The following is a 12,803-nucleotide window of genomic DNA, read 5'->3' on the forward strand; positions in this document are numbered from 1 at the left end:
ACAGTGTCAAAACTGACATTTACGCTATCGAGAACGTAATTTACTTTCTATACATCTCGTTTGCACTAATATGCGAGTACGAACGAGATGTATAGAAAGTAAATTACGTTCTCGACGGCGTTTGTCAGTGCCAAACTGATGGTAGCCGTACTGGTATAGTCTGTCCGTTTTTCTAAGATCAAGTACGCCATAGTAAATGTATGGCGAACTTGATCTTAGAAATCGGACAGGCTATACAGCCTGCAAAGTTTACATGGGTAGGTACACGAATCGGGTCAAAAACATTTGAACAGGCGGAGTCACAATAAATCCCCACTTTCAGTTCCAATGGAAATATTTTATATGTATATAGCCGGTCAAGCAAGTTTGTCAGTAGAAAAAGGCGCATAATTACAATTTTGTATGGGACCATAACCGTTCGCGCGCTTACATTTTCTAAATTCGCCGCTCTTTTCTACTGACGGAAATGGTTTGAGAGAGAACCTACATATATTGACAGTAGAGGGTGGATTAAAATGATCAACATTTTGAGATAATGTGTGTATTTGTTAAATTAATTCAGTGAAAGCGTGATAGAAAAAAATGTATCAACATATAGGAGACCTGGTATGATTATCTCACAGGTAATCTCATGAATAGAACATTATATATCTTGCCAGGCATCCACTCAATTTCATGTCTCTCTAATTGGACAGCTTTTTTCCATAGTTCTCTGCGAATAGCATCTTGTGGGAATCTGAATGGAAAGTAATGAAAAATGACAATACCAAATTTGATTATTAATTTGAAATAACTAGGTAGTTTTTTTATAGCTCCATCTCATGAAATAAAAAAGGAAAATACAAATCTGTAAGAAGGAATTTATTACTACATTTATAATTACAGTGGAATCCGTTTATTATGACTCCGCTTATACTGACCAACCGCTTACTATGACGCAATTACTGTGCGAAGTTTAGTTTTCATATGAAATTCTTTGTGACAAAGATAACTTCGACCTATAAATACTATTTTTATGGAATTATGTCCGGTTATACTGACAAATTCGTTGGTTTTCGTGGCCGGCCCCACATCTTTCCCTGCGAGGACGTCTGTGGCGTTTAAATTGTTTTAGTTTTTACTCTCGGTGAAAGTTGATAATTGGTATAAGGTTAATAAAACTCATCTCTCACAAAATAGTTTGAAGTTTATCAACTATGCTTTGTATGACATCCGCTTAGTATGTTTGTTACTTCCCTTCAATGTCATTATAAGCGGGTTCTACTGTATATAGAAAATGCCTAAACCAAACATAAGTTAATAAAATAGTCTTCTTCATTTGGCATAAAACCATCCCTATTATCCTCGCAATTTAAAAAGTCGTATGTTGTTATGAAAGTCGTATGCAGTTGTTACGTTTTAGCTTAGCACGGTAGTATTGAAAAAATGTCGTCATGTTTATTCCAAATTTTACTGAAGTTATCTGTTTACTACAAGTGAAAAGTGATTCCACTGTCCTTGATATGAACTAAAACAACTTCTGCACCACTTCACGACACATGAAGACATTTTTAATTACAAAAAAACGTAGTTTTTATAAACCAATTTAGCCATCCGTCACTGACTGTCATCTCGGCCGCACTGAAGTTGCCAATCGAACAGTCTGTAAGCACCGCCTACAATCGAATACTTTACGTTGGGTCATAATTGAGCGGACAGAATACTTCCATGGTTTATATGCGTTCACTGGATGATCCGTGTTGTAGGTACTCTGCAAAGTTTATTTAACCTTCAAGCCTTGAAACCACCGCAACTGTTAATATTTAATTTTTTTTCAACCATTTGCTTCTCTCGTGAATCAATTTGGTTTTAAACAAAGCTTTGCCCCTAATACCTAGGAAAATATAGTTTGGCCAGGGACTGTCTCATTTCAAACATAGACAGAGAGAAGCATAATATATTTGTCTGGCTAGTACTAACACCCAAAAGAAATCGATGAGTAGAGTTTTCTTTGTTCATATTTACTGGCAAATTGGGTTTGCCAGACTATAGTTAACTCTCCGGATTTGACGCTCTCTTTCTGGTTTCCTACCTTGCTTTGTGATATGGCTCAAAATAGATTAGCAAAAAATTAACAGTAGGTAGAATCTGTGCGGAAAGAGAAGTCGTGAAATGTATGTCGCCCAATACATTCCACGACTCTTCTCTTTTCGAACAGACTCTACTATCGGGATTGTTTATCCTTGGGTGTTATAAACTCCTTAGAACGTAGTTGGTTATATCCTCTTTGCTTATAACTACTGATATCTGTGACCAAGACATTTCAGTGCAGTGACAGATTTGACGTGCGGTCTGCTGCCGCAGTTGCAAGAATACACCAAATGCGCGAAAATCACCATGCTGCGTGCAGTCCGGCTTGTCATTCATTTTACTATGGAATTTGACAGTTAGACCGACGCGTTCAGGCCGCTGCAGTAGTGTCGGAGCAGTAGTGCAGCTGCGGTCGGAAATACGTTAAAATGACCATATTACATGCAGTCGGTATTGTCATTCAATTTACTATGGAAATTGACAATCACACCGACGCGTTCAGGCCGCCGCAGTAGTGTCGGAGCAGTAGTGCAGCTGCGGTCGGAAATACGTTAAATTGACCATATTACATGTAGTCGGTATTGTCATTCAATTTACTATGGAAATTGACAATCACACCGACGCGTTCAGGCCGCCGCAGTAATGCCGGAGCAGTAGTGCAGCTGCAGTTGGAAATGGAATGTCACCTTAAGTCAAAATGACAGATTAAGTGATTATTAGCTAATTCAGGTCTGAAGCGGGTTTATGAATAACGCCATTAAACCTTACACTAGAATTATATTATACTAAGCACTATTCGAGACCAAAAGGCCTCTGCAATCTCTGCATCCATGGCATGTCTTATAAGAATTTCAACTACAATTCCACGTCCAAAGATAAACATTTTTAAAAGCTTCGGATTTGTTTCGTGCCAGCTCCGCATGTACTGTACGCCATGGTGGACAAACAAAATCTTTTCTTTCTTTATTTATATCTAGCGACTCGCCCTGGCTTCGCACGGGTTAACAAATATACATAAACCTTCCTCTTAAATCACTCTATCTATTAAAAAAAACGCATCAAAATCCGTTGCGTAGTTTTAAAGATCTAGAAAGAGCATACATAGGGACAGACAGACAGCGGGAAGCGACTTTGTTTTATATACTATGTAGTGAAGGTAACTACTTTGTATCTTATTTTAAAATTAAAAAGAAATCCACTTAAGTAAGCATGTGGTTCTAAATCCGACCATGTGGTAGAATATTGAATATTGTATTGCAGTGAATGAAGAGTAGGTACCTAGTTGAGAATATTATAATTTATTAGAATAAAATAAAGTGCTTGAAAAAAAAACAATGCATCTACGCTTCTGTGGTATTTCTAAGTTGGGGTTTACGTCTTCATTATGTTAAGTCACGGTAAACTTTCAACGTCAAGGGGGTAGTCAAAAGTTTTGCGTCATAGTGAATTAAGTAACTTGTGATCATAAAACATAATACAATAGTTTACTATTTGCGGTTCGGGACTGGTAAACCAAATTAGTAGAGCTAATAATGAAGTTCTTAGGAAAACTATTAGCCCGCAAAACTATTACAGTAGCATAAAATACCTATTATACCATACTTATAATACCGTTTTTAATATATTTGAATTTCATCATGTGTTTTTTGGGACTTGTAGCATAAACTGTATACCTATTATACCATACTTTAATACCGACATTTAAATATTTGAATTTCATGACGTATTTAATGTGTTTTTTTGGGACTTATTGTACGTTTTAATTTGTTATCTTCTCTTTCAGTTCCCGAGACAAATTTCCGCCTAATCCAGAACAAGACTGATGACGATACAGTGAACGTCATTTGCGCTGCAGAGGGAGCGTACCCAGCACCCAATCTAACGCTAGCAACGCCTGAGAGGTATTTACACTTATATGGTGCTACTTTTCCGCACTAGTGCCGAAATGAGCACTTTCCGTGCCTATGTCGAAAGTTTAAAGGGCCATATGTACTGTAAAAGGTTGTACGATACACGTGCGAATAGGTAATTCGCAACTCGTGTCGATTTAAGACACTCTCTTCGGTCGTGTTTTACTTTATCGCCACTCGTTTCGAATTTCCTCTTTTCCGCACTTGTATCGTAAATAATTATAAAGCCACTTGCGACAATGTTATGCAACTGCTGTTGCCATCGCCCGCGTTAACGCCGCAGCAGTATCGCCGCGAGTGTCACCTAAAGAGATTGATAGTGACGTCATCCACGTCAACGCTGCAGAAGCGGAACCATTTATGTTGCACTGATTTGTTTATTCGCAATTAAGCAAATACCTACCTTTGCTTAGAACAATATTATACATCTCTTTGACCTCCATCGATCAATAGCTGTAATGCATCTGAGTCAGATAATAAGGAAAATATCACTCGTTATCTAACGTTGCTCTACAAATTGTACAACTTCTCTAAGGCTAGCTCGACATAGATCATTTAGAATGACCTACACTGGACAAGTGGACATACTGCTGTGGTCACAAATACTTTCAGATACCTACGTGGTATTTTACTAAAACTATTAAATCTTCTCTTTAACCTACTAAAATGTCGCATGTAATCAGACATCAGTACTTACTTAATTGAATATTTTAAAGATAATTTCTATCATTTCTATACTTACATTGTTGTACGGGTTTTTAGTAAATATAGTATTTTCTTGTTCTATTGGGCAATACTAGTAGGTATTATAGCTCTCTAATAATGATAAGGATACTCAATATCAGTAAATTGGAGTCACTTAAGTTCCTTATATATTTTACAATTTCTAAGACTGGTACTTAGTTACTTACACATTTTTAATGTAGCTTCTATACTGTAGCATCTTGGATCAAAAGACAAAAAAATATTGATTGACGCATTAGTATATTTTTATCACACTGCCTATTGGCATCATAATAAACTTAAAAACATTAATCTTAAAAGTAAACTTAAATAGTTTAGAGGAGGATGGTTATCAATACCAATCGCACGTGTCTTGAAATTAGAAAGTGCACTCTGCTGTAATCAGGTATTATAAATTCTGTTCAATTCTGAGCTGTTCCATCTAGTCCGCTTAACCTCAAACACTAAAGTTTCCGTTTCGCGATTTCTCTCTAATTCCTACCAAACGCTGTAACCGTCAAAATTATGCTGACCTGCCCTGTCCGCCTCCGACGTTTAACATGCGGTTGGAGAGGGGATTTTGAATTGAATTGGACATGCCTGAGTTTAGTAGTCGTTTTCCCGTGTTAGAAGCCATCAATGCATATACTAGCCGCATTGCGGTTTGCACCTGATATTCCCGAACGACCGGTCAATCTGGTCATACGCTATGTTTGAGATTGCACTGATTTTGACTGCAAAATGTTTAAATCGCTGCACAATTATTTAGGACAATCTAACTACATGACAAAGATCGAAATCTTGAGAACAGTCCTGCAAATTGGGAAGTATGTTAATTTGTGTAGGTCGAAGATACATCGGTAGGTTAGTAATTAATAGACCGGTCCCATGGAATACAAATTTGGACTACCAAATAATGAGATGGTAAAAAAAAATGTTTTTACTGTATTGAGAGATCTTTTTCACTGAGTAAATTTTTTTAGGGTTGTAGTGAAGCTCAAATAACTACCGGGACTGTAATTCAATTTGACACCAATATTCAGCTTGCTTTGCTTTAATGTAATATCATTACTACAAATGACTACAACAATTGCGAATATAATGATGATAATATCTGAGAGACCAAGCTTTGCTCGGAAAACATATAAAAACTCAAAAATGCACATTTGCCCACAGATAAGACCTAGCTGGATCGATTTTTCGTCCCCGAAAACCCCCATATATATAGCAAATTTCATCGAAATCGTTGGAGCCGTTTCTGAGATCCCCAAAATATATATAGGTATCATGTTTGACAAAATATTTTTGTTATAGGTTACTAGATGGCGTAACTAGAAACCTTAAACTTGTGAACGGGAGGTATTCGGCCGTGGCATCAGTGACGCTACGCGATGAGGATCTGCCATCGCCCGCTGAGTTCATCTGTACCCTGAGGATACCGCAAGCAAAATACGCGGTACGGAAGGAAGCCATTTATTACCCAGGTAATTTGATAAAACATAGGTAGGTATTGCTCACATTAATAAAACAATTTGATTATACCTTTAGCTACTTAATAAAAAATCGGTTAAAAAAAACTTTAACAAGAGTAGGTACCTACTACCTACATAAAATAATTGGAAGGAAAAAGATGCCTCATTATTGTACCCGTGTCGACAGGGTATTGCCGGAGTCCCAGGATTGACATGCTAATGCCTTGTGCAAATTAAGTCCCGCCCACAACCAGACAGTTACCTGCTAATGGCTGTAAGAAACTAGGAACTACCTTTGGGGCTCCAGTGACAATAAAGAATGAATTAAATTTATGCCCCTTTGAAATGTGTGGTTTAGTAACAAGAGTGCTAATGAGATAATGGATCAAGGGAAAAATAAAAGTAGGTAGAATAATATTTATATCTACCAGAGATTTTATGAAATTTCTTTAATAATATAGTTACTAAATACTTAATAGCAAGCAAAATATTAAAACGGTTGCAAAAAGAATAATACAGGACGACATAAACACAACGCTGTTTATTTATTTAAAACAAGCAATTTAACCGTTTTCTAAGTCGACGAACGTCATTAAAGGCCGAGCCCGGCAAGAATAGGGGATGGAAATATTTTTTTGAACGTAGGCATGAAAATAACAATTTTGCGGAATAATTTGCGAGAGGGGCCATTTAAGCTTTTTATCAGCAGAAAGTTTGTGTACACAGCTATCTTACTGTATAAAGTTGAGATGAAACATTTCCTGCAGGCAGTCCTCGTGAATAATTTTATGCTTCGTTAAGTCCATTGTAGTACGAAAAATTCTTTAAACATAATATCGGTGGGTCGGACAGAAAAACATTTTTTTAGGCACTCTGCCGATCCTAAATTAAAAGTCAACAAGGCATATACTTCTACGTCGATTGGTTTCAGTGACGTAATGTTGGGTCTGTTTGAAAGAAAGATTAATATGATGGATCAACTTTTTCAATTACACATTTTTCGATAGTATCCCCGAGGTATTAGACTAATTTACTTTTAGCAAATAATACTTACAATGTCAATTGGTTTGGGGAAAATACATTGAAAATATAGCTGTGGACAATCGTTCAAGCCAAATCCCACCTGACAATGTTGGTGGTTGTAACAGCTGTTTTGTTGCAGGACCTATAAGCACAACTCCTGAGATGCCTACGGCAGCGGATATGCAATTGGCTGCAGCGGTTGGTTCAAAAGGTAAATGTTCTTTTAGAAAACTACTATAGGTTTTTATAATTAATTGGTTGTATTATATTCGGGCTTGAAATATGAACGATGGTGTAGATGGCGCTGTTCATTATGCGGTAATTCTGGTTATCAAAAGTTAATTTTGCCCAATCCAGTGACCACAAAACATATATATCTCCCTCGTCTATGTCATTTATTAAACTAAGGGGCACGATTTTTTAAAGACTAAGACCTTTTCTTTTTCTACGATCAAATCTTTGTAAGTACTATATTTCATTTTACAATTAAAGGGTTGATGTGTATCCATATAGTGATGTACCTACCTTAGCTATGTCTAATTCATCATTTGGGTCGATAAATTTTTTCTCGTCGCTAAAAGGCACTCGAAATCATTGTTTTATAGGATTAAAATTCACCAAACATGAATATGTGGCACACAAGGAAAACAACATCAAGCATTTCAATTAAGTATTGAAAATTAGCAATACTTCATAATATTCACTTTGACGTCACTTGTGGTATGGTTTTTGATAGCTCGGACCTTTATTAACCACAGAGTTAAAAAATGTAATCGCTAAGATAAAAATTGATATATTGCACGACAATTTTCTTGTACTTAGGTACGCGTGACCCGGGACAAGCGGGAAAGTTTCTAACCTAATGATTTGTTACAGCATTTAACTTGTATGATACGAACTTGAGAATGATCTCGCTGATAGGTACTTAAGTACTGAAATGAAAGGCGTTCGTGAGATGCGCACACATTACCAAGACGATCGCCGAGTTCGTGTCAAAATAAGATCAAAACCATAAAAAATTGTTCAATCAAAATCGGCCTTCAAATAAGTACTAGCTTATCTCGATAACACGTGTCCCGGCACATACTGATGTGTGCGTACGAAATAAAAACACGATGTATTCAGTCGAATAGAATAGGGCCCGTATAGGTACATATTATATTATGACATAGGTAATGTTTGTTTGCGATTGTATTCGTAATAGAAACAAACTTAAAATGTGTATATTATAAATGGGTATAAACTACGTTGCAGCACTGGTGTGACGTATGACTATTAGGTCTATAATTTACCAGCAACTTATTAATGTTAATTCTAAGCTTCGGCCCGCAACTTCGTCTGCGAGTAATGATGATTTGATAAACCTAGTTAGTGAAACATATTTGTATATATGTACATATTATATAAAACTTATATAACAGCGATAAATTCCCGGAAACCGTAAATCATTATCTTCTATAACAAGTTCTTTTACACTAAGCCTTACTCGAGAAGGAAAGAGACGACTAATTGTTCAGAGTGTAAATTGATATCTGCTAAGAAATTTAATAGGTACCTTTAATTAATGTTCAACGAAGTAGTGTAAATCTCGTTCATCCAATTAGAAGATTGAGACAATAAAACACAGATTAATTTTATTATCGTCTAAAGAAACTTGATTTATTACAGCTTTGTGAACTGTTAATATAGGTACATTACCGGTTACATATGTAATATGGCTAAAATACGAATATTCCACCAGACAGATACAGACTTGATGGACATTTATTTGAGCGCTGTGTCATATAAATCATATAATATTTAAATAGCAAAAGACCATCGCAAAATTCGCAAATAATGAATATTGAGTAATTTTTTGGGCATTTCAAAGTACTTATGCCTAAAGAACTTGTTGACGGTTACGATTTTAAAACGAAAGTATATATGTATAAACTGAACTAGTGGCTCTGTGAGACCTCGCGAAAATGCAAAAGTGAAAAATACTTCGTTCATTGAGTCGTTGTCACAGTGAACTCACAATGGTATTAAGCGCCATAGACGCTTTTGGCGCTTAAGTCCTTTACGCCAGTTTCCGAATTTTGTTATTTTTCCAAAAACGGGATCGTCAAAAAATATTATTTAATCATATAATCTGGTCACAAAATTTCACGAAAATATATTAAGAATTGCGACCTGTAGAGGAGAACATCCGGACATACGAATGCCCGAGTTAAAGCGGAGACATTCGCTAACGCTTCGGTCAATAAAAGCCCGTTTGATTAACGTAAAAAATATTGAAAATTTGATTAAAATAAAAACCTAATATCGAATATAACTAGGTTACGATAAACATTCAAACTATTCGTCATTATTTTCATTATACTCTTACTTATAAAAATTATTAACTCCCTTATTTATAAAAATTAGCAACTACTTGCAAACGTCTGTTGAATTTTGAATAGAAATGTCAAAATGATGGATTGGGTTCAAACGATTATCAACGGCATTTGACAGACGTTTATGAGTATATTGGGATTATCATATGAATTATATGATACTCATCGTGATTGAATAATTTATGTACTTGCTTGCCTAAGCAACGCAGCTTAAGCTGATAAACAAAATATTGTACGTGACATTGAGTAGTGATTCCCCTTGCATGTCAGTCAGTCATTCAAATTTGTTACTTCTCATACAATATATATATAATATAATACTGTTTCCAATACAGAAAGACAACAACAGCAGCAAAACAACCTGATAATAGTATCTATCTCACTAATTAAGCAAACTTCACTCTTTGACACGATAACGCAAATGTCACTTTTTGACCCAGCTTGATAATAAGTGCATTTTAAAGGTGACAGTCCATTTCCAACGACAGCTGCACTACTGTTCATTTTAGTATGGAAATTGACAGTAACAGCGACGCGTTCAGTACCAGTAGTGCAGCTGCGGTCAGAAATGGAATGTTACCCTTAGGATGACTCACGTTAGACCGGGCCGTGTCCAGGCCGGAGCTTCCAGCGCTTACTTTTCTATGACAGATGACATGTATCACGTGATGCTTTCCATAGAAAACGCAGCTCCGGAAGCTCCGGCCCGGACACGGCCCAGTGTAACGTGAAGTCATCCTTTACTCGACGTTGAAGCGCTCAAAATGCCACCATAATACACACAGAACATATTAAAGAGGTTAGAATGGCTATCGCGCGCAGTTAGTATCGGAACCGGTATCGCCGTTCGTTCCTCTCCACATTTACTAACACTCGCGCAACAGTAGTAAAACTTGTGTGCGTGGTGAATGGATACGCCTCCATTAAACAGATTTGACGTCTGGCTTCTTAATCTGAACGTTATTGTGGCGCAAAAAGGCATGTTTACTTCATTTTCGGTCAGCGCGGGCGAGTAGCATGCGAGCGTTTGCCCAAAACCCCGCGGCGCCACGTACCCTGCTCGCATCGCCATTCTACTTGTTCTGTGATAATACACCACCTGATTGATATTTATTTTGTTCACAGGGGCAAATTTGTACACCGCGATCACCATGGTGGCGCTGCCAGTTCTAGCTCAAATGTTAGTATTATAAGTCAACTGAGAGAATACAAAAGGTACAACATTTTCCTCATTGTGAAAGAAATCGTATACCGTCTTAAGAACAGTTAAATTACTTAAATTTCAATATTGTCCAGAATAGATGATTATGCGCAGTTAGTGGAAATTGTGTAAATATGGACTAAACTTGTGATGTGGACCATGGTAATATTTAACCAGTTGTTGTTAATATCGTCATGTCCGTAACATATTGTATTCGTTGTCCTGTTTTTTAGACATGTTAGTAACTTATCAGGTATTTTTAGGAGTATTTAATTTCCAAATACTATTACATAACTCGAAATGTAGATCTCTTAGTATTACTTCTACTACGGCATTTATGCGTAAGTATATTTTAGATTAGTTAGTTCATAAATTAAACATGCTAGTTATAGTTTCGGTAGGAGAATAATTTAAAATGCGTTCATTTCATATGCTTATATAATTATTTGTTTATGAGCAAGAAAATTAAATTTACGTTTCATGTGTGTATTTTATTTTCCATATATATTTGATCCACATTCACGACCCTCTCTGTAAATTTATATTTGTACTAAACAAAATATAAGAGGTGGTCCATGTTTACACTAAATCCTTTAATTATAAAATAATCTTCCTTTGAGATCGTTCCTGATGCTTTAATTTATCAAGTTTAAAAATTCATACCATGAGCAATTTTGAATGAAAAATAAGTTTTAAAAATAATATTTCTAAAATGAAATTTAGATTTTGTTTAAACCTTTATGTCTATATGCGTTAACACAAAGTGGCAAGCGTGATAGGGACGAGCCGGGACGTGATTCATTACCCTATCTTATATATTGACATTATAAAAACAAATTGTAAACGTTCAAACATTTGCTCGTACTATACATATATACTGATCTAAATGTTTTACTGTTTTAATTAGATAAGTAACTATTGTTATTGTTGCATCTAACATTTGTTTAATTGTTGCAGGTTAGGTCCAGTAAATAAAATGGTTCATATTTTGTACTGAAGGCATTCTAAGATAAACATATTATGATCTCTAGTCATAATCCAAAGTGTCACTAACTACCAAAATTTATAAAAATAGTTCACAGCTCTCTTTGTTGTATATTTAATTTTATACTGATTATTTTTTAAGCTATAACGACAAAGTTTAAAAAAAAGTCTTAATTTAAAATTTGTAAGATAAATACAGATAAGTTTGGCTGCGGGACAAGTGTGGCTGGCCTTCACATTAGGGCTGGTTACACGTTGATTAGTGTTTATTTCGAGTTCATTTATACATTTGCCAACGAACACGCAATAAATATAATATAATCACTGTGTAAACAGGCCCCAATTTGAAAGCCAGCCACACTTAAACAGGCAGCCACACTTATCCTCATTGACATTAACTAACAAGCAAGACATTTAAAAACATTTACGATTTCATATTTTGGATTTACAAATAGAACAGTTTTAACTTTACAATGTTATTATGACATAATAATAATGAAATCGTGTTTGACGAACAGACATAAATGTGATCTCAGTGTCTCATTTTTACCAATTAAGTTACGGGACACTAATAAAAATAAGTTTTCCTGCCTGCCGGCCTAGCCAAGGTGACAATCGCTATCGCTTCGACGATGAAACACTTTGTGTCTCTCTATTAACGCCTGCGCAAACCGGCGGAGCGCAGCGCAGATCACTTTAAAATTATCCACGTATTTTCTTCCCTATTTCAATTACATTCAGGCATAAATTTAAATGCTTTGATACCGACCTCGGAGCATCACGGAGGATTGTTACTCCGCGGCATCGAGGAGCACGCTAGAGGATACCGCGGCAGTAGGCGCCGGCATCCCCGGTATGCGCCGAGGCCTCCCGAGTGCGCCGGAGTAGCGCCGGGTCGACGGGGGAGAACTCGTACACACTAGTCACTAATCCCTTGTTGTGATAGAGTACAAGCGGCGGCATGCCGCGGCATCCCCCGGCCTGCGCCGAAGTGCTCCCTGGTGCGCCGGCCGCCAGCGCCGGGGCTGGATGGCGCTCGCGGTAT

The 12,803-nt window shown here is 36.6% G+C and overlaps 1 protein-coding gene across 1 annotated transcript in view; it reads left to right on the plus strand.

Moving 5' to 3' along the window:
* LOC134662518 (uncharacterized) overlaps window positions 1-11,868 on the plus strand; it is a 60,331-nt gene extending 48,463 nt beyond the window's left edge. The window contains exons 3-7 of the mRNA XM_063518773.1: window positions 3,854-3,971; window positions 6,018-6,187; window positions 7,338-7,409; window positions 10,699-10,788; window positions 11,732-11,868. Of these exons, the coding sequence (XP_063374843.1) occupies window positions 3,854-3,971; window positions 6,018-6,187; window positions 7,338-7,409; window positions 10,699-10,766 (428 nt within the window). The 3' untranslated portion in view covers window positions 10,767-10,788; window positions 11,732-11,868. The remainder of the gene's footprint in view (window positions 1-3,853; window positions 3,972-6,017; window positions 6,188-7,337; window positions 7,410-10,698; window positions 10,789-11,731) is intronic.
* Window positions 11,869-12,803: the final 935 nt, after the last annotated feature.

This window comes from Cydia amplana, chromosome 3, assembly GCF_948474715.1.
Source record: "Cydia amplana chromosome 3, ilCydAmpl1.1, whole genome shotgun sequence".
Classification (NCBI taxonomy): domain Eukaryota; kingdom Metazoa; phylum Arthropoda; class Insecta; order Lepidoptera; family Tortricidae; genus Cydia; species Cydia amplana.